Source organism: Pristiophorus japonicus, chromosome 15 (genome assembly GCF_044704955.1).
Source record: "Pristiophorus japonicus isolate sPriJap1 chromosome 15, sPriJap1.hap1, whole genome shotgun sequence".
In the NCBI taxonomy this organism is placed as follows: Eukaryota; Metazoa; Chordata; class Chondrichthyes; family Pristiophoridae; genus Pristiophorus; species Pristiophorus japonicus.
The window spans coordinates 148,783,370-148,802,138 of NC_091991.1; the positions used below are offsets into that span (position 1 = coordinate 148,783,370).

General features: G+C 44.1%; 1 protein-coding gene across 5 annotated transcripts in view; it reads left to right on the forward strand.

The window, feature by feature from the left end:
* The window catches only part of LOC139281118 (acyl-coenzyme A synthetase ACSM3, mitochondrial-like), a 152,610-nt gene that overhangs the window by 21,147 nt on the left and 112,694 nt on the right, over positions 1–18,769 (forward strand). For all 5 annotated transcript variants that reach the window (XR_011596821.1, XR_011596823.1, XR_011596822.1 and 2 more), the window contains 3 exons: positions 6,793–7,092; positions 7,593–7,803; positions 11,001–11,208. Coding sequence is in view for 1 of the 5 variants with exons in the window: in XM_070901083.1 (XP_070757184.1) it covers positions 6,835–7,092; positions 7,593–7,803; positions 11,001–11,208 (677 nt within the window). In the remaining 4 variants the exon portion in view is untranslated. The remainder of the gene's footprint in view (positions 1–6,792; positions 7,093–7,592; positions 7,804–11,000; positions 11,209–18,769) is intronic.

Here is an 18,769-nt window from a genome sequence, read left to right on the forward strand (position 1 = left end):
TTGCCATCCTCGCCGGCCGTCCGGACACGCCATGGCGTACCATCTTGCCGTCCGGAGGAGGCGGGGGTCCCCGATGGAGGGCACTCTACGCAGGGGTCCTCCCACTATTCATCGGGGACTTGGCCTGGAGGGTGGTGCACGGAGCAGTGCCGTGCAACAAATTTTTAAGCCGGTTCACGGACTCCCAGGCCGCCTGCAATTTCTGCGGTCTGGAAGATTCCGTGTTCCATGTTTTTATGGAATGCACAAGGTTGCAGCCCCTGTTTTATTATTTGAAGGGGCTGCTCCTGAAATTCTGGCTGCACTTCAGTCCCACTCTCCTGATCTTTGGGCACCCTGTGCGGAGGGGAGCGGGTAGGTCCGAAGGCCTCCTCGTAGGACTGCTCCTGGGCATGGCCAAGGGTGCCATCAGCCGGTCCAGGCAGCGGGCGGTCGAGGGGGTCGTTCAACCTGACTGCCTGCCTCTCTTCCGCTCTTACATCCGGTCCAGGGTGTCCTTGGAGATGGAGCACGCGGTGTCCACCGGTACGCTCGCGGCCTTCCGCGAGAGGTGGGCACCGGAGGGACTGGAATGCATCATCACGCCCGGCAACCAAATTTTAATTTGATTTTACGTTTTAAAGTTTAATTTATTTTAATTGCCGGTGCTTTTAGTGTCCCCCTCCCCTTTTATAGGGGGCACTTGGAAAAATGTGATTTTAGCGCCCAAAAAAAAAACAAAAAACAAAAACAAAAACAAAAAAAAAACACAAAAAAAGGAGGGAAAAAAAGGGGCCTTGAAAATGTCTGCTGTGTCACCCAGGCGGGTGGCACGGTTTAATGTTTATGTTTTTTTTCAGGTAAACTCAAAAGAGTTTCATGCACAAGGACCCCCAGGTCCCTCTGCATCTCAGCATGTTGTAATTTCTCCCCATTCAAATAATATTCCCTTTTACTGTTTTTTTTCCCAAGGTGGATGACCTCACACTTTCCGACATTGTATTCCATCTGCCAAACTTTCGCCCATTCGCTTAACCTATTAAAATCTCTTTGCAGCCTCTCTGTGTCCTCTACACAGCCCGCTTTCCCACTAATCTTAGTGCCATCTGCAAATTTTGTTGCACTACACTCTGTCCCCTCTTCCAGGTCATCTATGTATATTGTAAACAGTTGTGGTCCCAGCACCGATCCCTGTGGCACACCAATAACCACCGATTTCCAACCCGAAAAGGACACATTTATCCCGACTCTCTGCTTTCTGTTCGCCAGCCAATTCTCTATCCATGCTAATACATTTCCTCTGACTCCGCGTACCTCTATCTTCTGCAGTAACCTTTTGTGTGGCACCTTATCGAATGCCTTTTGGAAATCTAAATACACCACATCCATCGGTACACCTCTATCCACCATGCTCGTTATATCCTCAAAGAATTCTAGTAAATTAGTTAAACATGATTTCCCCTTCATGAATCCATGCTGCGTCTGCTTGATTGCACTATTCCTATCTAGATGTCCCGCTATTTCTTCCTTAATGATAGTTTCAAGCATTTTCCCCACTACCGATGTTAAACTAACCGGCCTATAGTTATCTGCCTTTTGTCTGCTCCCTTTTTTAAACAGAGGCGTTACATTAGCTGCTTTCCAATCCGCTGGTACCTCCCCAGAGTCCAGAGAATTTTGGTAAATTATAACGAATGCATCTGCTATAACTTCTGCCATCTCTTTTAATACCCTGGGATGCATTTCATCAGGAACAGGGGACTTGTCTACCTTGAGTCCCATTAGCCTGTCCAGCACTACCCCCTTAGTGATAGTGATTGTCTCAAGGTCCTCCCTTCTCACATTCCCGTGACCAGCAATTTTTGGCATGATTTTTGTGTCTTCCACTGTGAAGACCGAAGCAAAATAATTGTTTAAGGTCTCAGCCATTTCCACATTTCCCATTATTAAATCCCCCTTCTCATCTTCTAAGGGACCAACATTTACTTTAGTCACTCTTTTCCGTTTTATATATCTGTAAAAGCTTTTACTATCTGTTTTTATGTTTTGCGCAAGTTTACCTTTGAAATCTATCTTTCCTTTCTTCATTGCTTTTTTAGTCATTCTTTGCTGTTGTTTAAAATGTTCCCAATCCTCTAGTTTCCCACTAATCTTGGCCACCTTATACGCATTGGTCTTTGATTTGATACTCTCCTTTATTTCCTTGGTTATCCACAGCTGGCTATCCCTTCTCTTACCGCCCTTCTTTTTCACTGGAATATATTTTTGTTGCACACTATGAAAGAGCTCCTTAAAAGTCCTCCAATCTTCCTCAATTGTGCCACCGTTTAGTCTGTGTTTCCAGTCTACTTTAGCCAACTCTGCCCTCATCCCACTGTAGTCCCCTTTGTTTAAGCATAGTACGCTCGTTTCTGACACAACTTCCTCACCCTCAATCTGTATTACAAATTCAGCCATACTGTGATCACTCATTCCGAGAGGATCTTTTACTCGGAGATCGTTTATTTTTCCTGTCTCATTACACAGGACCAGATCTAAGATAGCTTGTTCCCTTGTAGGTGCTGTTACATACTGTTCTGAGAAACAATCCCGTATGCATTCTATGAATTCCTCCTCCAGGCTACCCCGTGCGATTTGAGTTGACCAATCTATATGTAGGTTAAAATCCCCCATGACTACTGCCGTTCCTTTTTCACATGCCTCCATTATTCCCTTCATTATTGCCCGCCCCACCGTGAAGTTATTATTTGGGGGCCTATAAACTACGCCTAACAGTGACTTTTTCCCCTTACTATCTGTAATCTCCACCTACAATGATTCAACATTTTGTTCATTAGAGCCAATATCGTCTCTCACAACTGCCCTGATATCATCCTTTATTAACAGAGCTAATCCACCTCCTTTCCCTTCTTGTCTATCTTTCCAAATCGTCAGATACCCCTGTATGTTTAATTCCCAGTCTTTGCCACCCTGCAACCATGTTTCTGTAATGGCCACCAAATCATACCCATTTGTAATGATTTGTGCCGTCAACTCATTTACTTTATTTCGAATGCTGCGTGCATTTAGGTAGAGTGTTTTAATCCTAGTTTTTAAACCATGATTTTTAGTTTTGACCCCTCCTGCAGCCTCTTTATATTCAGTGGCCCTTTTTGTTTTTTGCCTTGGGTTTCTCTGCCCTCCACTTTTACTCATCTCCTTTCTGTCTTTTGCTTTTGTCTCCTTTTTGTTTCCCTCTGTCTCCCTGCATTGGTTCCCATCCCCCTGCCATATTAGTTTAACTCCTCCCCAACAGCACAAGCAAACACTCCCCCTAGGACATTGGTTCCGGTCCTGCCCAGGTGCAGACCGTCCAGTTTGTACTGGTCCCACCTCCCCCAGAACCAGTTCCAATGCCCCAGGAATTTGAATCCCTCCCTGCTGCACCACTGCTCAAGCCACGTATTCATCTGCGCTATCCTGCGATTCCTACTCTGACTATCACGTGGCACTGGTAGCAATCCCGAGATTACTACTTTTGAGGTCCTACGTTTTAATTTAGCTCCTAGCTCCTTAAATTCGTCTCGTAGGACCTCATCCCTTTTTTTTACCTATGTCGTTGGTACCAATGTGCACCACGACAACTGGCTGTTCTCCCTCCCTTTTTAGAATGTCCTGCACCCGCTCCGAGACATCCTTGACCCTTGCACCAAGGAGGCAACATACCATCCTGGAGTTGCGGCCGCAGAAACACCTATCTATTCCCCTTACAATTGAATCCCCTATCACTATCACTCTCCCACTCTTTTTCCTGCCCTCCTGTGCAACAGAGCCAGCCACGGTGCCATGAACTTGGCTGCTGCTGCCCTCCCTTGATGAGTCATCCCCCTCAACAGTATTCAAAGCAGTGTATCTGTTTTGCAGGGGGATGACCGCAGGGGACCCCTGCACTACCTTCCTTGCACTGCTCTTCCTGCTGATCTTCCATTCCCTAGCTGGCTTCAAAGGGAAAATTCTGACCTTTGTGTTTTTCTCCCCACTGAGCAAGTTTGTCTTAAATGTTTGTTTAGAATTTTTTTCCTGGACTATTTGGCAGTTAAAGTGGTTATTTTGAGTTTTTTGTGTTTCTTTGTTAGTGGATTGACTTTGCACTTCAATTGCAGATTGGTAACTTCTTTTGTTGCAGCAGGACTGGCTGGTTGGATCTTTTTTTGACGTTGCCTCCCTGATACGGGATACCCCCAATTTTTTTTTTGTTGGCCATATAGGTGAATGCCATGGAACTTCAGGGACCTCATATAAATTTTACATGAATAGTCTCATTAATTATTTCAAATTGCTGATAATAGATTTTGGGGGTCTGATTATGATTTATCCAAATAGGCAACAGTGCTAAAACAGCCCTTTTCAAATCTCCAGGTCAGCAAAATTCAAACAGCCAAACAATTAATATAAGTGCAAATAGTATTGAGTTGTTTGGGTTCTGTGGATTGGGTTACTAAGACATGGGAAAAGCATGTATCCCTAGGGCAGCATGTTGGACATTCCTGTCCGTTTAGTTGGTACTTGATTGGAGAGCTTGAATTGAATGTCTTTTTCTTAAATTTCAGATAAGACAGCATTATGTTTAAAAATTGAGAGGGATTTATATACATCATTGAAACTCCTCTACTGATTATAATTAAGTTTTTCACAGACCAGAGAATGACATCTATAGAACTGAGGTTCCACTTAAAAAAAATAATTTAACAATAACAGTATTGAACATAAAAGTGCTCTGTCCACATGGAAAATGTTGTTTTAGAAGGCAAAACTATGCATTGATTCTTCATGGTGATGTTACACAGTCATGCTTAAATGGTTTTCAACAAAATTTACATAATTCTGTTGTATGTTCGGAAACAGAACAGTGCCCCCGACCCCACCCCCCATCCCGCCCCACGCAAAAACTCGCTTTCAGGTTAAACTCCAGACCAGTGTGTTTATTAAAGTAACAATCTTTTTTAAATTGAGAAACCAAGGTGGAGGGTTGAAACACAATCTATATTGAAAAGAGTAGAAGAAAAGACAACACCATAAAGAAGATATGGTTAGGTGACACCAAGCTTGTATTTTGAAGGCCTGCCAATTGTGCAGAGCAAAAAATAAAGTTAGAGTACAGGAATAAGAAAGGATAGTGTATCTGGAACTTAGGAGGAACAGCAGAGGAGGAACAAGAAAGAAGTTCAGAGGAGCACTAACCATAGCAGTATCAATAAAATGGAGATGTAAGAAATGGAGAGGGAGGAGCTGCTGGAGGCTGGTTATCATTCTTGGGATGCACATGTTACTGGCCCTGAGAAGGTGATGCTTGTCTGCCATCTTGAACTGCTGCAGTCTGTGTTGTGAAGGTGCTCCCACAAGGTATGTAGGGAGCTGCAGGATTTTGACAGAGTGTCGATAAAAGAACAAAGATATATGTCCAAGTTAGAATGTGTCATATATGTATATTCTGTGTATATACTATGCTGGTACCACTAGAGGGTGCAACTGTGGGAGGCCCAGGGAGGAGCTGCATAAAAGGCCAGTCACCACGCGGTGAAGCCAGTCTGCAGTTACAGTAAAGAGCCTAAGGTCACAGCAGTTCAAGCACAGCACTAGGCCTCGTGGAGTTATTCTACAGATAAGTAGAGACATATTAGAATGGTGTGTCACTAGGAGGGGAACTTGGAGCTGGTAGTGTTCCCATGCTCCTGCTGCCCTTGATAGTGTAGATAGTAGATACTGCAGCCATGATACACTGATGGTGGAGGGGTGGCTGTTTAGACCAATGGATTAGATGCCAATCAAGCGACCTGCTTTGTCTGGATGGTGTTGAGCTTCTTGAGTGTTGTTGCAGCTGCACCCGTCCATGTAAGTGAAGAATATTCCATCACGTATCAGAATTGTGCCTTGTAGATGGTGGAGATGCTTTAGGGAGTCGAGTTGAGCCACTTGCGACAGAATACTTCGCCTTTGACCCCCCCCCCCCCCAGAAATGTTTGCACCAATGGGCAGTAGGACAAATGGGACATAACATTTGGAAGAGGCAAGTACAATTTTAAATTTGTTACCTAAACTACAGCTCAGGTAGTAGAAAACATAACAAAATAGCACTCTGGTCTCGTGAAATTAATACTGCTGGTGTCAGCTTCCTTTGTTTAGCCTGTATAAGGAGGACTGGAATGTTTTTCACGGATCAAGGATTGCCTTCACTTATAAAATTCTTAATCAGTGTACTGACTGAATTGTTTAATTGCATTTTCCGAATGCATTCATTTGAGTTCAGCTGCCGAAAATGGTAGTCTCAGGTTCGCAATCTTGGTTATGACAAAGCATATGACAACATATACTGGTTATTTAATCCCATAGGGCTCTACTCCAACACCTCATCCACTTCTGAGTGCGTGCTAACCTCTTATCCAGATGTCTATTTAAACTGCACAAAGCCTAGTCATACATGGATATTTTTTCTGAAAACTGCCAAGTTCATAATCATAGGGTGCTCAAACAGGATGATCAGCGTATGTGTCTATGTTTTTCTTGAAATGCTGAAATTAGACTCTAGTATTCCCTTCTCCATCTTTGCCGCACTCAGTGCTGCACCTCATCACTTGGCTGAGATAAAGAAGTTTGAACCAAGGCACAAGTGCCAGTCAAGACCATTTTGAATTTGATTCATCAAGTGTGCAGCGCAGTGCTGCAAATCATTAAACCATCTTGATTTCATGATTGAAGTGCCCCGTAATTATTTCTGTTCAAAGATCTCAGTTCTTACACAGAACTTTTATCATTGTTGAATGTTTGTCTTTCTAGTTTCGCTGGTAACGTTGGCTGTCATATTCTGCATGGTACAAAATGAATGCCCTAATGATTTCATTTGGTATGCTGAAGCTACAAGTAAGGAGCGTCAATTCATCTTGCTTGGCTGATTGCAGTCGAAGAGCTTTTGGGATATTGAAGACACAATACAGGACATTCTTCTTAAATAATAAAACTTGTAACCCACAGAATTTCACAAACTATGAATCCATTAAACAGCAGTACAAACCGCAAGTGCCAGAATACTTCAATTTTGCAAGTGATGTCCTCGATAAGTGGAGTGAAATGGAAAAGGTATTTTATAGACTCAGTTCATTTTTAGGTGCAAGAAAGAGTTTCTGTGATGCCTAGTCTAAAACTTGAATGGTCTGTGGACTCATCAAAATGTTTCAATTAGACTGAATGGTTGGTACTATTTATACACTCTAGGTAGAAAAAGTGAGATTTTTTTACGTTTTAAAGGCTCTTGCCAATTATAGCCACTTTAAAATGATATATGCCTTAATATATAATGTTGAGAATTAGCAGAGGAAACAAAGTAATTTTCCTGATTTTCTGAAGTTACAAAAACTACATAAATAAGTTGAAAATTTATTATAAGTATTAGAAATAAGGCACATCACAGACAGCATGCCCAGAATTTGTAGCATGAAAAATTGTATTGCTGTATGCCAATAATTGGAAAGTAGGGTAGGTTTGAATATATTTTGGATGTCTTATTCATTCAAATATGATGTTTCCTATGGAAAAGCTTTGAGGTTTGGTGTTTAATATTTCCTTTGGTACTTCCACAGGCTGGAAGCAGAGGTTCAAACCCTGCTTTGTGGTGGTTGAGTGAAAGTGGGCAAGAGGTGAACTGGAGCTTCCAGGACCTTGGAGTCTACTCCAAGAAGGTGGCCAACATCCTGTCAGAAGCCTGTGATCTACAATTAAATGATCGAGTTATTGTTCTCCTGCCCAGGATCCCAGAATGGTGGCTTTTGAATGTGGCATGCATGAGAACAGGTAAAGGTGTTGCCCTCAAATGGCTATTGAGTTGGATGTTTAACAAAATACATTTTTGTCTCTTCTGCTTTTAAGAGACTGTCTCAAAGCAGCCTATTTAAAAATCAAATCCTTACAAAGAGTTCAACTACCTTATACAACTTTCTCTTACTTGGTAGATTTAGAACAATGTTTGTTTAAGATGTGCAATTATTGGGAAAATGGGTTGGAGGAGATACTGAGCCTCATATAATGGAGCTGAATTAATGTCCATAGCAATAGTTATTAATCCAGAATGCTTCAGTGATTGTGTCCTTTCCAATACCTATGTAATTCATACATATGTCTCCTGTTTATCAGTTTCAATTACTCATGCAAGCCATTGATAGCGTTTTCAGGTTTGCTGTTTCAATTAAAAAAAAATTAAATTCAACAAAAATTGTAATAATTTAAAAGGCATGTTATCTGGGTTCTGGTGGTAGAGTTTCTTATTTTATTGATTTCAAAGGAACCTTCAATTTTGGACAGCTGAATTGTAATCCAACCCAGGAAAAATTAATTTCCTGTTACTGAGGAATATAAAGATTACAGGTATTGAGGCTGTGTAGTAGCACACTGCGTTAACGTTAACATTAATGTTTGGAGTTGTCAGATGTGGATTCTTGCAGACTTTACCTAGCTTCTTTCCACAAAGGGTTGCAAGTGAGGACCAGCGGCTGAAAATTAACAGCTGCTTGGCAGGAGCTATATAGGGCTTAGTGCCCCCGACAGATACTACAGTGCAAAATCTCGTGCTGCAGTTCCTGTTGGGGGTGGGACTGGGGTGCAACGGGATGCAAATTTTCCAGCGCTACTGAGGACCAAACTGCCGACTCTGCAAGAGGGAGAAGGGGCCATCGCTACACCTCCAGGGAGCGGGGTGCCGTGGCAGCAGCCAGCACATAAGCGGAGTGCCGGGTTGCAACACCATGGCACAGACTCTGCGGTCTGCATTGAAGAAGGCTGCGAACGGTAAGTTGGCCGTATTTTTTATTTTTCCCCGCCGCACCTCCCCTTTAATTTTTGCCGCACAAGCAATCTACAACCTGGTATGTGCTCCATGAAGCTGTCGTGGGCAGCTTCACGGGGCACTACCAAATTTTCACTTCGGGGCAAAAATGGGTCACTGCGCACTGTGATGATGTTGTCATCGCCACGCAGTGGCCCGAGGCACTACCATTACGTGCTATCTGTTAGCGCTGCCACTAAACACCCACGGAATTTCACAGGAGTTGGTAGTGGCGCCACACCCAAGCAAACAGTCATTTGCGCCCCATTAGCATCTAACGGGAGGTGCAAATGACCCGAATTTTCCCCATCAGGTGTTCCGTTGTAGGCAGAAAGGGAGAATCAGAGGCAAGTCAAACTGAACATGTTTTGTGCATCTCTTATCAGCTGGTTTACAACAGGCCTAAGCCTCTGTTGATGTTCGAGTGCAATGTGGAGAAAGTAAATATCATGGCAGTGATGTTCTATTAGGATAGGAGGTACATCAGTCTAGTGAAGGAGAAAAGGTTAGCCTAGTTTGGTACTAACTAATCTCCATCTGGCTTATGCTGTATTTTCCACTGCTCAATAGTACATAGACCCAGCTATTTAAGCATATCTGAGTAATATAATTCTTTAAGAATCATTCTTATAGCTCTCTTCTGAACCTTTTCCAAGGCCAACACCTGAGGGGACCAAAACTGAGTGCAGTACTCCAGATGCAGTCTAACCAATGACCTGTATAATGACAGAATGGTGCCCTTTGATTTGCACTTCATATAAGTTCTGACAGTAGGTAGGACTAAATTAACAGACTCTGTTAAACAAGCTTTAATTAAGGTGGGGCATGAAAAATACAGCTGGTACAGTGGGGAATGATTGACACCGTAGAATGTTTCATTTCTCCAGCCCTTAGTATTTTCACTGCAATAGTAAGTGCAAACACTTCAAGCCGGTGGGAAAGAAGTATCAATTTGAAATAACTAGTGGGAACAATTTTGCACCCACAAAATAACAAAAAATGAACTACCACTAGCACTGACAACTAATGATATGACTCGTTCAGTCTTTGTTAGATTGTAATGCAGACACTGTAATGAATAATACAAGATATAAACAGAAAATGCTGGTCAGGCAGCATCTGTGGAGAGAGAAACAGAGTTAACGTTTCAGGTCTGTAACCTTTTGTCAGAACTGGAAACATTACAGATGTGGCAGGTATTAAGCAAGTACAGATGCAGGGAAAGGGGAAGGGAGGAAAGAAAAAAAGGAAGGTCTGTGATAGGATGCAAAGGAGGAGTGATTTAATGAACAGCAGAATCATTACCAGCACCTGCAGTTCAAAAAATGGGAGCAGTGCTTATGATCTGAAACTGTTGAATTCGTTGTTGAGTCTGGAAGGCTGTAAAGTGCCACATCGAAAGATGAGATGCCCTTCCTTGAGCTTCCATTGAGCTTCATTGGAACAGTGTTGGAGGCCGAGAATAGAGAGGTCAGAGTGGGTGTGGGACGTAGAATTAAAAAGGCAAGCGACCAGAAGCTCAGGGTCACGATTGCAGACTGAACATAGGTGTTCAGCAAAGTGATCACCCAATCTGTGTTTGGTCTCCCCAATGTAGAGGAGCATCGTAAGCAGTGAATACAATATAATAAATTGAAAGTATAAGTAGATCGCTGTTTCACCTGGAAGGAGTGTTTGGGACGCTGGATTGTGGGAAGGGAATGGTAAAGGGAAAGTGCTGCATCTCTTGTGGGGGTATCAGAGGCCTTGTGGGGGGGCGAGGTTCTCCGATTACAAGTGGGTGGGTTAGGCAGGAACACTGAATCCAGGAGTTAAGTGTAAAAGCACTTACCTCCTGGATCCAGCAGTCCTCACCTTCCATTAGCTGTTGGGTTTCCCAAGGCCTGCAAAACCCAACCAGCCACTGTTAAATTTTAAATGGTGGTTAAATTTGAGGCACACCACTCTCATTATAATATTTAAATGGGTGCCCACCTCCTGGGACCATGTTGGCTGCCCCCTCCCGTCTGCCTCCATTAAAACCAGAAGTGGGTGTGTTGGGTCTGGATTCAGATTTGGAACATTTTTACTTCCTACCTCACCCCAATCCACCTGTTTTTGGGGGTTTAAATTCCCCCCTAAGTCTCTGCAAATATTTAGGCATTCATCTTTTTGTTTGTGCTCTGATTAGGTACTGTACTGATCCCTACCTCAAGCCACCTAACAGCCACAGATATTTTACACAGGCTGCAGGCCTCCAGAGCAAAATGCATCATTACAAATGACCGCCTGGCAAACGCTGTAGAGTCAGTGGCATCCAAGTGCCCTGCTCTCAAAGTAAAGATGCTTATATCACACAAACATAGAGAGGGATGGATAAACTTCCAGAACTTTTACCGGTTAGTAATGGCTGTATTTACATGGAGCCTTTTTGAAAGAAGTTGTACTTCATGATCTGAAAAGAAATGTACTTCAAATATATGTATAGATGTTAAAGACATTTTAAGTGTTAAGTTCAGAATAACTCCATGAGACTGTGTTGTAAGCTCAAACCATTGTGACCTTGGTCTCTTTAATATAACTCCAAAGTGAGGCAGCAGGATGGTGGACTGCCTTTAACACCTGCTTGCTCCAGGGTACACAGGTGACCCAGAGGTCTCCCACAGGTGTGCCCCCGAGTGGCAAGTCTTACACACAGGTGAGGTTCACATACATAACATCACTTCCCCCAAAAGTCTTGAGTACAAGTTATTTGCAGGTTGAGGCGATCTGGTGGTCTGCGTTCCTGGGTCGATCACCTGAGTTGAAATCCTAGCATGGGTGAGTTGGTCAGATCATCGCTGCGCGGCAGCTCGGCTGGTCTGATCGGACTGTCTGGCAAGGCGGGTTCATCCTCGTGGTTGATAGCGAGGTCAATTGCTGGTTGGGTGTATATTGGTAGATCATAGATGGTAGGGTCTTCTTCAAACTTTGGTCTCATCCAGGTGCTTTCTGCAGGTTTGCCCATTCAAGAATTTCACAACAAACACTCTATTCCCCTTCTTGACTAAGACAGTGCCAGCAATCCACTTGGGACCGTGACCGTAATTTAGAACAGACACCGGATCATTGACCTCAATGTCACGCGAGGTCGCCGCGCGATCATGGTACACGTTATGCCTGTGCCACTGGGTTTCTACGTAATCATTGAGATCCGGGTGGTTCTGATTTTGAGTGGTCTCTTCATTAACAATTCTGCAGGGGGAACCCCAGTGAGCGAGTGGGGGGCGCATCCGGTAGCTGAGCAGGACCCTGGATAACCGGGTCTGCAAGGAGCCGTACGTTACACCTCTCAAGCTTTGCTTGATTGTTTGGATTGCCCGTTCCACTTGGCCGTTGGATGCGGGCTTAAATGGGGCAGACCTGACATGCTTGATGCTATTACGGGTCATGAACTCATTGAATTCCGAGCTGGTGAAACATAGTCCATTGTCACTGACAAGGACGTTGGGCAAACCATGGGTGGCGAACATGGCCCTGAGGCTTTCAATGGTGGCAGTGGACGTACATGATGACTTTATTACACATTTTGAGTAAGCGTTCACTGCTACTAGAAAAATCTTCCCTAGAAAGGGACCAGCAAAATCTACATGGACCCTGGACCACGGTTTGGAGGGCCATGACCACAGGCTCAGGGGGGCCTCCCTGGGTGCGTTGCTCAACTGTGAGCAAGTGTCGCATTGGTGTACGCATGACTCTAATTTGGAGTCAATGCCGGGCCACCAGACGTGCGACCTGGCGATAGCCTTCATCATTACTATGCCTGGGTGGGTACTGTGTAGGTCGTGTATAAAGGTTTCCCTGCTCTTTTTAGGCAAAATCATGCAATTCCCCCATAGGAGACAATCGAACTGGACTGACAGTTCGTCCTTGCGTCGGTGAAAAGGCTTAATTTCATCTTGCATTTCCCCGGGAACCCCCGACCAGTTCTCGTTGAGGATGCATCTTTTTACTAGTGATAGCAGGGGGTCTTGGCTGGTCCAGGTCCTGATCTGGCGAGCTGTGACGGGTGACCCCACACTCTCAAAAGCATCTATTACCAGAAGCAAGTATGCGGGTTGTGTCATTTCCACCCCGGTGGTGGGAAATGACAGCCGACTGAGGGCGTCAACGCAGTTCTCAGTGCCTGGTCTGTGGCGGATTACACAGTCATATGCAGACAATGTTAATGCCCATCTTTGGATGCGGGACGAAGCATTGGTGTTGATACCTTTGCTTTCTGAGAGCAGTGAAGTAAGCGGTTTGTGATCAGTTTAGAGCTCGAACCGGAGACCAAATAGATAATGGATGCATTTTCTTAATCCCGTATACACAAGCCAACGCTTCTTTCTCAACCATACTGTAGGCTCTTTCAGCCTTGGATAAACTTCTGAACTCATATGCAACCGGTTGCAGTTTGCCTGACACATTTGCTTGCTGTAACACACAACCGGCCCCGTACGACTACGCATCACATGCTAGTACTAATTGTTTACATGGGTCATACAATACAAGTAACTTGTTAGAGCATAGCAGGTTTCTGGCCTTATTAACGGCTGTCTCTTGAGATTTACCCCAAACCTCGTCGTCACACTTGCGTAGCAACAAATGCAAGGGTTCCAGCAAAGTGCTCAACCCCGGTAGAAAGTTACCAAAGTAGTTGAGGAGTCCCAGGAACGAACGCAACTCCGTCACATTCTGTGGTCTGGGTGCATTCTTGATGGCCTCCATCTTGGAGTCCGTGGGTCTGATGCCGTCCGCCGCAATCTTTCTCCCCAGAAATTCGACCTCTGGCGCCAGGAAAACACACTTGGAGCGTTTCAGCCTGAGTCCCACTCTGTCCAGTCACTTTAGAACCTCTTCCAATTTGTGCAAGTGTTCGGTGGTTTTGCGACCAGTGATCAAGATGTTGTCTTGGAACACCACTGTGCATGGAACTGATTTCAGCAGACTCTCATGTTCCTCTGGAAGATGGCCAGCTCCTGTGTCATGTAAGCGAAGGTTAGGTCTAGCTTGGTGAACGACTTTCCCCTTGCTAGCATGGCGAATATGTGCTCCGCTTTGGGTAGCAAGTACTGATCCTGTAATGAGACTCGGTTGATCATCACCTTGTAGTCCCTACAGATTCTGACCGTCCCATCGCTGTTCAATACTGCATGATTGGACTGGCCCACTCGTTGAACTCGACTAGCAATATGATTCCCTCTTGTTGAAGTCTGTCCAGCACGTTCGCCACGAAGTACTGGTCGAGACGCTCAACGAAGGCTTCCCAATCATCACCCTCAACAAATCTCTCAGAAGAATATCAACGGCAGCCATTTCCGCATGAAAGTTCGTGATCTGTAACTCGTCGCCAGTTGTTAAGTTCAGAATAACTCCATGAGACTGTGTTGTAAGCTCAAACCATTGTGACCTTGGTCTCTTTAATATAATTCCAAAATGAGGCAGCAGCGTGGTGGACTGCCTTTTATACCTGCTTGCTCCAGGGTACACAGGTGACCCATAGGTCTCCTATGGTATGCTCCCTAGTGGCAAGTCTTACACACAGGTGAGGTTCACATACATAACATTAAGTAAGTTAAGTCAATCAATTTGACACAAAGAATTGCAAAGAGACATCACCTTTAGTAATGAGCCAACTAACTTTAATGAACTAGTACAGTGATGTGCTGTGAGATTCTTAGCACTTCAAGAAACTTTGAGCACCTTTGCTGTCCTGGTTTACTGAATCTACTTAATTGACACTGACAATATCTGGTTAATTCATTAAAAATATATGCCATATTATTTCTAGTTGATTAACTATAGATTATTATTTGATAAATTACAGTGATTTTGCCACAATTATTAATCTATCAGAGGATACACAAGTATGTAAAAAGGAAGAGAGTAGCAAAAGAAAGCGTTAGTCCCTTAGATTAATTAATATCAGTAGAGAAAAAGTACTAAAGGGGCTAAAAGCCGACAAATCCCCTGGATCTGATGGCCTACATCGTCGGGTTCTAATTTAGTTAGATTTAGCGTAGTTATGCAAAAGGCCAAAGATAGACCAGAAGTAAAAGTTCTCAATTGGGGAAAGGCAAATTTTACTAAGCTGAGATACGATTTAGCAAAAGTGGACTGGAAACTTGAAGGTAAATCAGTGTCAGAGCAGTGACAATGGGCTGAATGGACTCCTTCTGTGCTGTAAACTTCTATGATTCTTTACTCATTCACTTCATTCCTCATTGAAGTTTGAATAGAAAGCTCTGGAGGCAGCATTTTATGAGCACTAAAGCCTGGATACTGGCAGCAGATTATAAGAGTGCTACTGAGATAATTGACTGCCTGATTTGTCCTTCAGTTTTTGGTGCTTCGTTCAGCTTCTGTTTAAAAGCCAATATAAATATATATTTTGAAAAACATGCATCAATTTTTCATGTGTATTTAATTCATACAATATCACAGGTGAGTAAGCATTGCTGTTTCTGCCAGAAAGAAACTGTTTAAGATGCTCTAACCAGAAACTTTGAAATTGACATTAATGCAAATGGCTAATGGATAATCGCATTTGACCGATATCAGCGACTGCCTGTTTTAAACATTTTAAGTGGTGAGGACTCATACGAAATAAAGGCCGGAATTTTCACAGGTAAAAACGGGAGGGAAGTGAAAGTTGTGCAATTGTGCAAAAGCTGACCGCAATCCACCCACTTTCACCTTCCACTCAGGTAGGACGGAAGGGCAGGCTGCCAACCGTCTGCCAAGAGGCGGGTTGGCAATTAAAATATGATAATGAGGCCTGAAGCCTCTACTTTAACCAACTTTGCAGGCTTTACTGCAGGTGGCTGGGGATCCCGGGGCTCGGGATTCCCGGTGACTGCAACGAGGCGGCCTCAGCCTCGATGAGCAATCCTTGTGGGCCAGGAGGAGCAGGAGAGTTTCCTCCCAGCTTTCCAAGCTCCCCCACCAGCAGATCGCACCCCTAGTGTGGGGTTCAGAACCTACCTCCCCGGGATCAGAACCACGCACCCGGGCATAGAACACCCCTCCGACATCATGACTCGGGATAGGAATCGCACCCCCCACTGCCCGCCCAGGGATCGCATGTGAGTCTCAGGGTCAGGGATCGGACCTCCCCGAGCTTGGAACCCTATCCGCGCATACTATCCTGGGCCCAGCATTTACCTTATCCTGTGGCCTCCTGGTCCGTATTCCCTGCACGACTGGAAGCCAGCCTGTCAATCAGGCTGACTTCCGAGCGGGGAACCCGCCCTTCATGTCGCACGCACATTGTGGAGTTAAAACTCCATAGCATGCTGGGAAATCCGAACTTCCAGGTTTCTCGCTGTCTCCCAGGTCCCCCGCACCATGCGGCGGGGACCCAGAAAAATCCAGCCCAAAGGATAAGGAAAGGTATTGGGGAGAGTGGTGCAATTTTGTACACCACCCGCCCCAAGAGTTAGTAATGCTAATTCCTGGGAAGGCAAAAAAACCCCAGAAAAATATCTGGCGTTTTCAGGAAAAACTCTAGCAAGCTCCAGGAGATCATATGGCATCACCAGACATACTTAAACTAATTCACTCATCCACAATTTTCCCATATATTTTAGGAACACAGGGATATGCACAATTTGAAATAACAATCTCCATCCATCAAGCAGTCACAGACTTCTTTATCTCTGATACCAATCATTAGCTCTATCTGCTAAAAAATGCATCCATCGCCTTCTTAAAATTTCTAAAATCCTCTGCATCCACAGATTCCCTAGTTAGGCTATCCCACAATTCAATCAAAACACACTCACCCACCAGTATTTTCACATATACTAAATTAAACATTGGACATTGCAGCTTTAGGGAACACATCTATACAACAAAGCACCTCTTGTAATGGGGTGTTTACAAATTCAGGTCTGCTGTATACACATTCTCAGGTTCAGTGACAATTGTCATTCCCATAAGCTATCTGCATATCTTACTTTTATGGGAGTTGACTCGCAGTGTATCTACTTATATGATAGCAAAGGCTGAGGGTTCTCCTTGTTACCTGTATCGGATATTGATGTATTTCATGAATGCTTTGAACTTTCTGAAGGTGAACCTAGTAAATATTTGTTGATATGAGGACTGATATGAATCAATAATGTGCTTTATTTCACAGTGAGGTGAACGTAGGAACAGTATTTATGATCAGACTCACAGGCTCCGATATTTACAAGGAGGCAGGGAGGGAGTGGGGATGATTTTTAGCAGCCCAGATATATGGGAAACATGGAGGTGGAGGGCATCATTTGAATATTTTTTCTCAATTTCCAGACCAGCAACTAACCAGATTAAAGGCTGGCCGGCTGTTGGGTTGGAAGGGTTATGGTAGCAAGCCGCAGCCGGGGACCGAAGAGGAGGGAGGGAGAGATGGAGGGGGTGGGGAGTTCCTGGGTTGGCATCTGATTGTGGGGGGATCGGATTGCGGAGCTGTTCAGCATCAGATAGCGGGGAGAGGGTCTGGAGATCGCGGGGCAGAAGGCTGATTGTGGCAGATTAACTTGGGGGAAGTACTCCTGCTCCCCCTGGCTCACAAGCAGTCTGTAAAAGCACTTACCGTTAAATCCATATGGCTACTGAAATCTGATGCACACAGCCTCATTTAAATATTATAATTATTGATCTGCCTCTCGAGAGCAAGTTACTCGCACGTCCCAATTAACTCAGAAGTAGGCACATTGGGAGCAAGCTGGAATCGGGTTTCCCATTTTTAAGAATTTAACCCCCCTCCCCTCTCCTACCAGACCTAGGGTTTAAAATTCCCCCACATAGTTCAATCAGTACCACATATCTTGCTGCAGTAATACCAAATAAAGTATATACCATGCTTCTCGACTTTACTTTCTCTTTAAAAATGTCAATTCCTCCGTATTTTTTTCCTGCGTTTTATCTTACTCTGTTCAGGGATCAAAGAACTTCCAACAGAATGGACATGAAACAGAAAACAGAGAGTAGGGATAAATGGTTCATCTCGGGTTAGCAATCAGTGACTAGTGGGGTGCCACAAGGATCAGTGCTGGGACCCCACCTATTTACAATCTATAATAATGACTTGGAAGAAGGGACTGAGTGTAATGTAGCCAAGTTTGCTGACGATACAAAGGTGGGAGGAAAAGCAATGTGTGAAGAGGACATAAAAAATCTGCAAAACGACATAGACAGGCTAAGTGAGTGGGCAAAAATTTGGCAGATGGAGTATAATGTTGAAAAGTGTGAGGTCATGCACTTTGGTAGAAAAAAATCAAAGAGCAAGTTATTATTTAAATGGCGAAAGATTGCAAAGTGCCACAGTACAGCGGGACCTGGGGTACTTGTGCATGAAACACAAAAGGATAGTATGCAGGTACAGCAAGTGATCAGGAAGGCCAATGATATCTTGGCCTTTATTGCAAAGGGGATGGAGTATAAAAGCAAGGAAATCTTGCTACAGCTATAATAAGGTATTGGTGAGGCCACACCTGGAATACTGCGTGCAGTTTTGGTTTCCATATTTACGAAAGGATATTCTTGCTTTGGAGACAGTTCAGAGAAGGTTCACTAGATTGATTCCGGGGATGAGGGAGTTGACTTATGAGGAAAGGTTGACTAGGTTGGGTCTCTACTCATTGGAATTCAGAAGAATGAGAGGTGATCTTATCGAAACGTATAAGATTATGAGGGGGCTTGACAAGGTGGATGCAGAGAGGATGTTTCCACTGATGGTGGAGACTAGAACTAGAGGCCATGATCTTAGAATAAGGGGCCGCCCATTGAAAACTGAGATGAGGAAAAATTTCTTCTCTCAGAAGCTGGGAATTGAATAAATTTAAGACAGAAATAGACAGTTTCTTAAACGATAAGGGGATAAGGGGTTATGGAAAGCGGGCGGGGAAGTGGAGCTGAGTCCATGATCAGATCAGCCATGATCTTATTGAATGA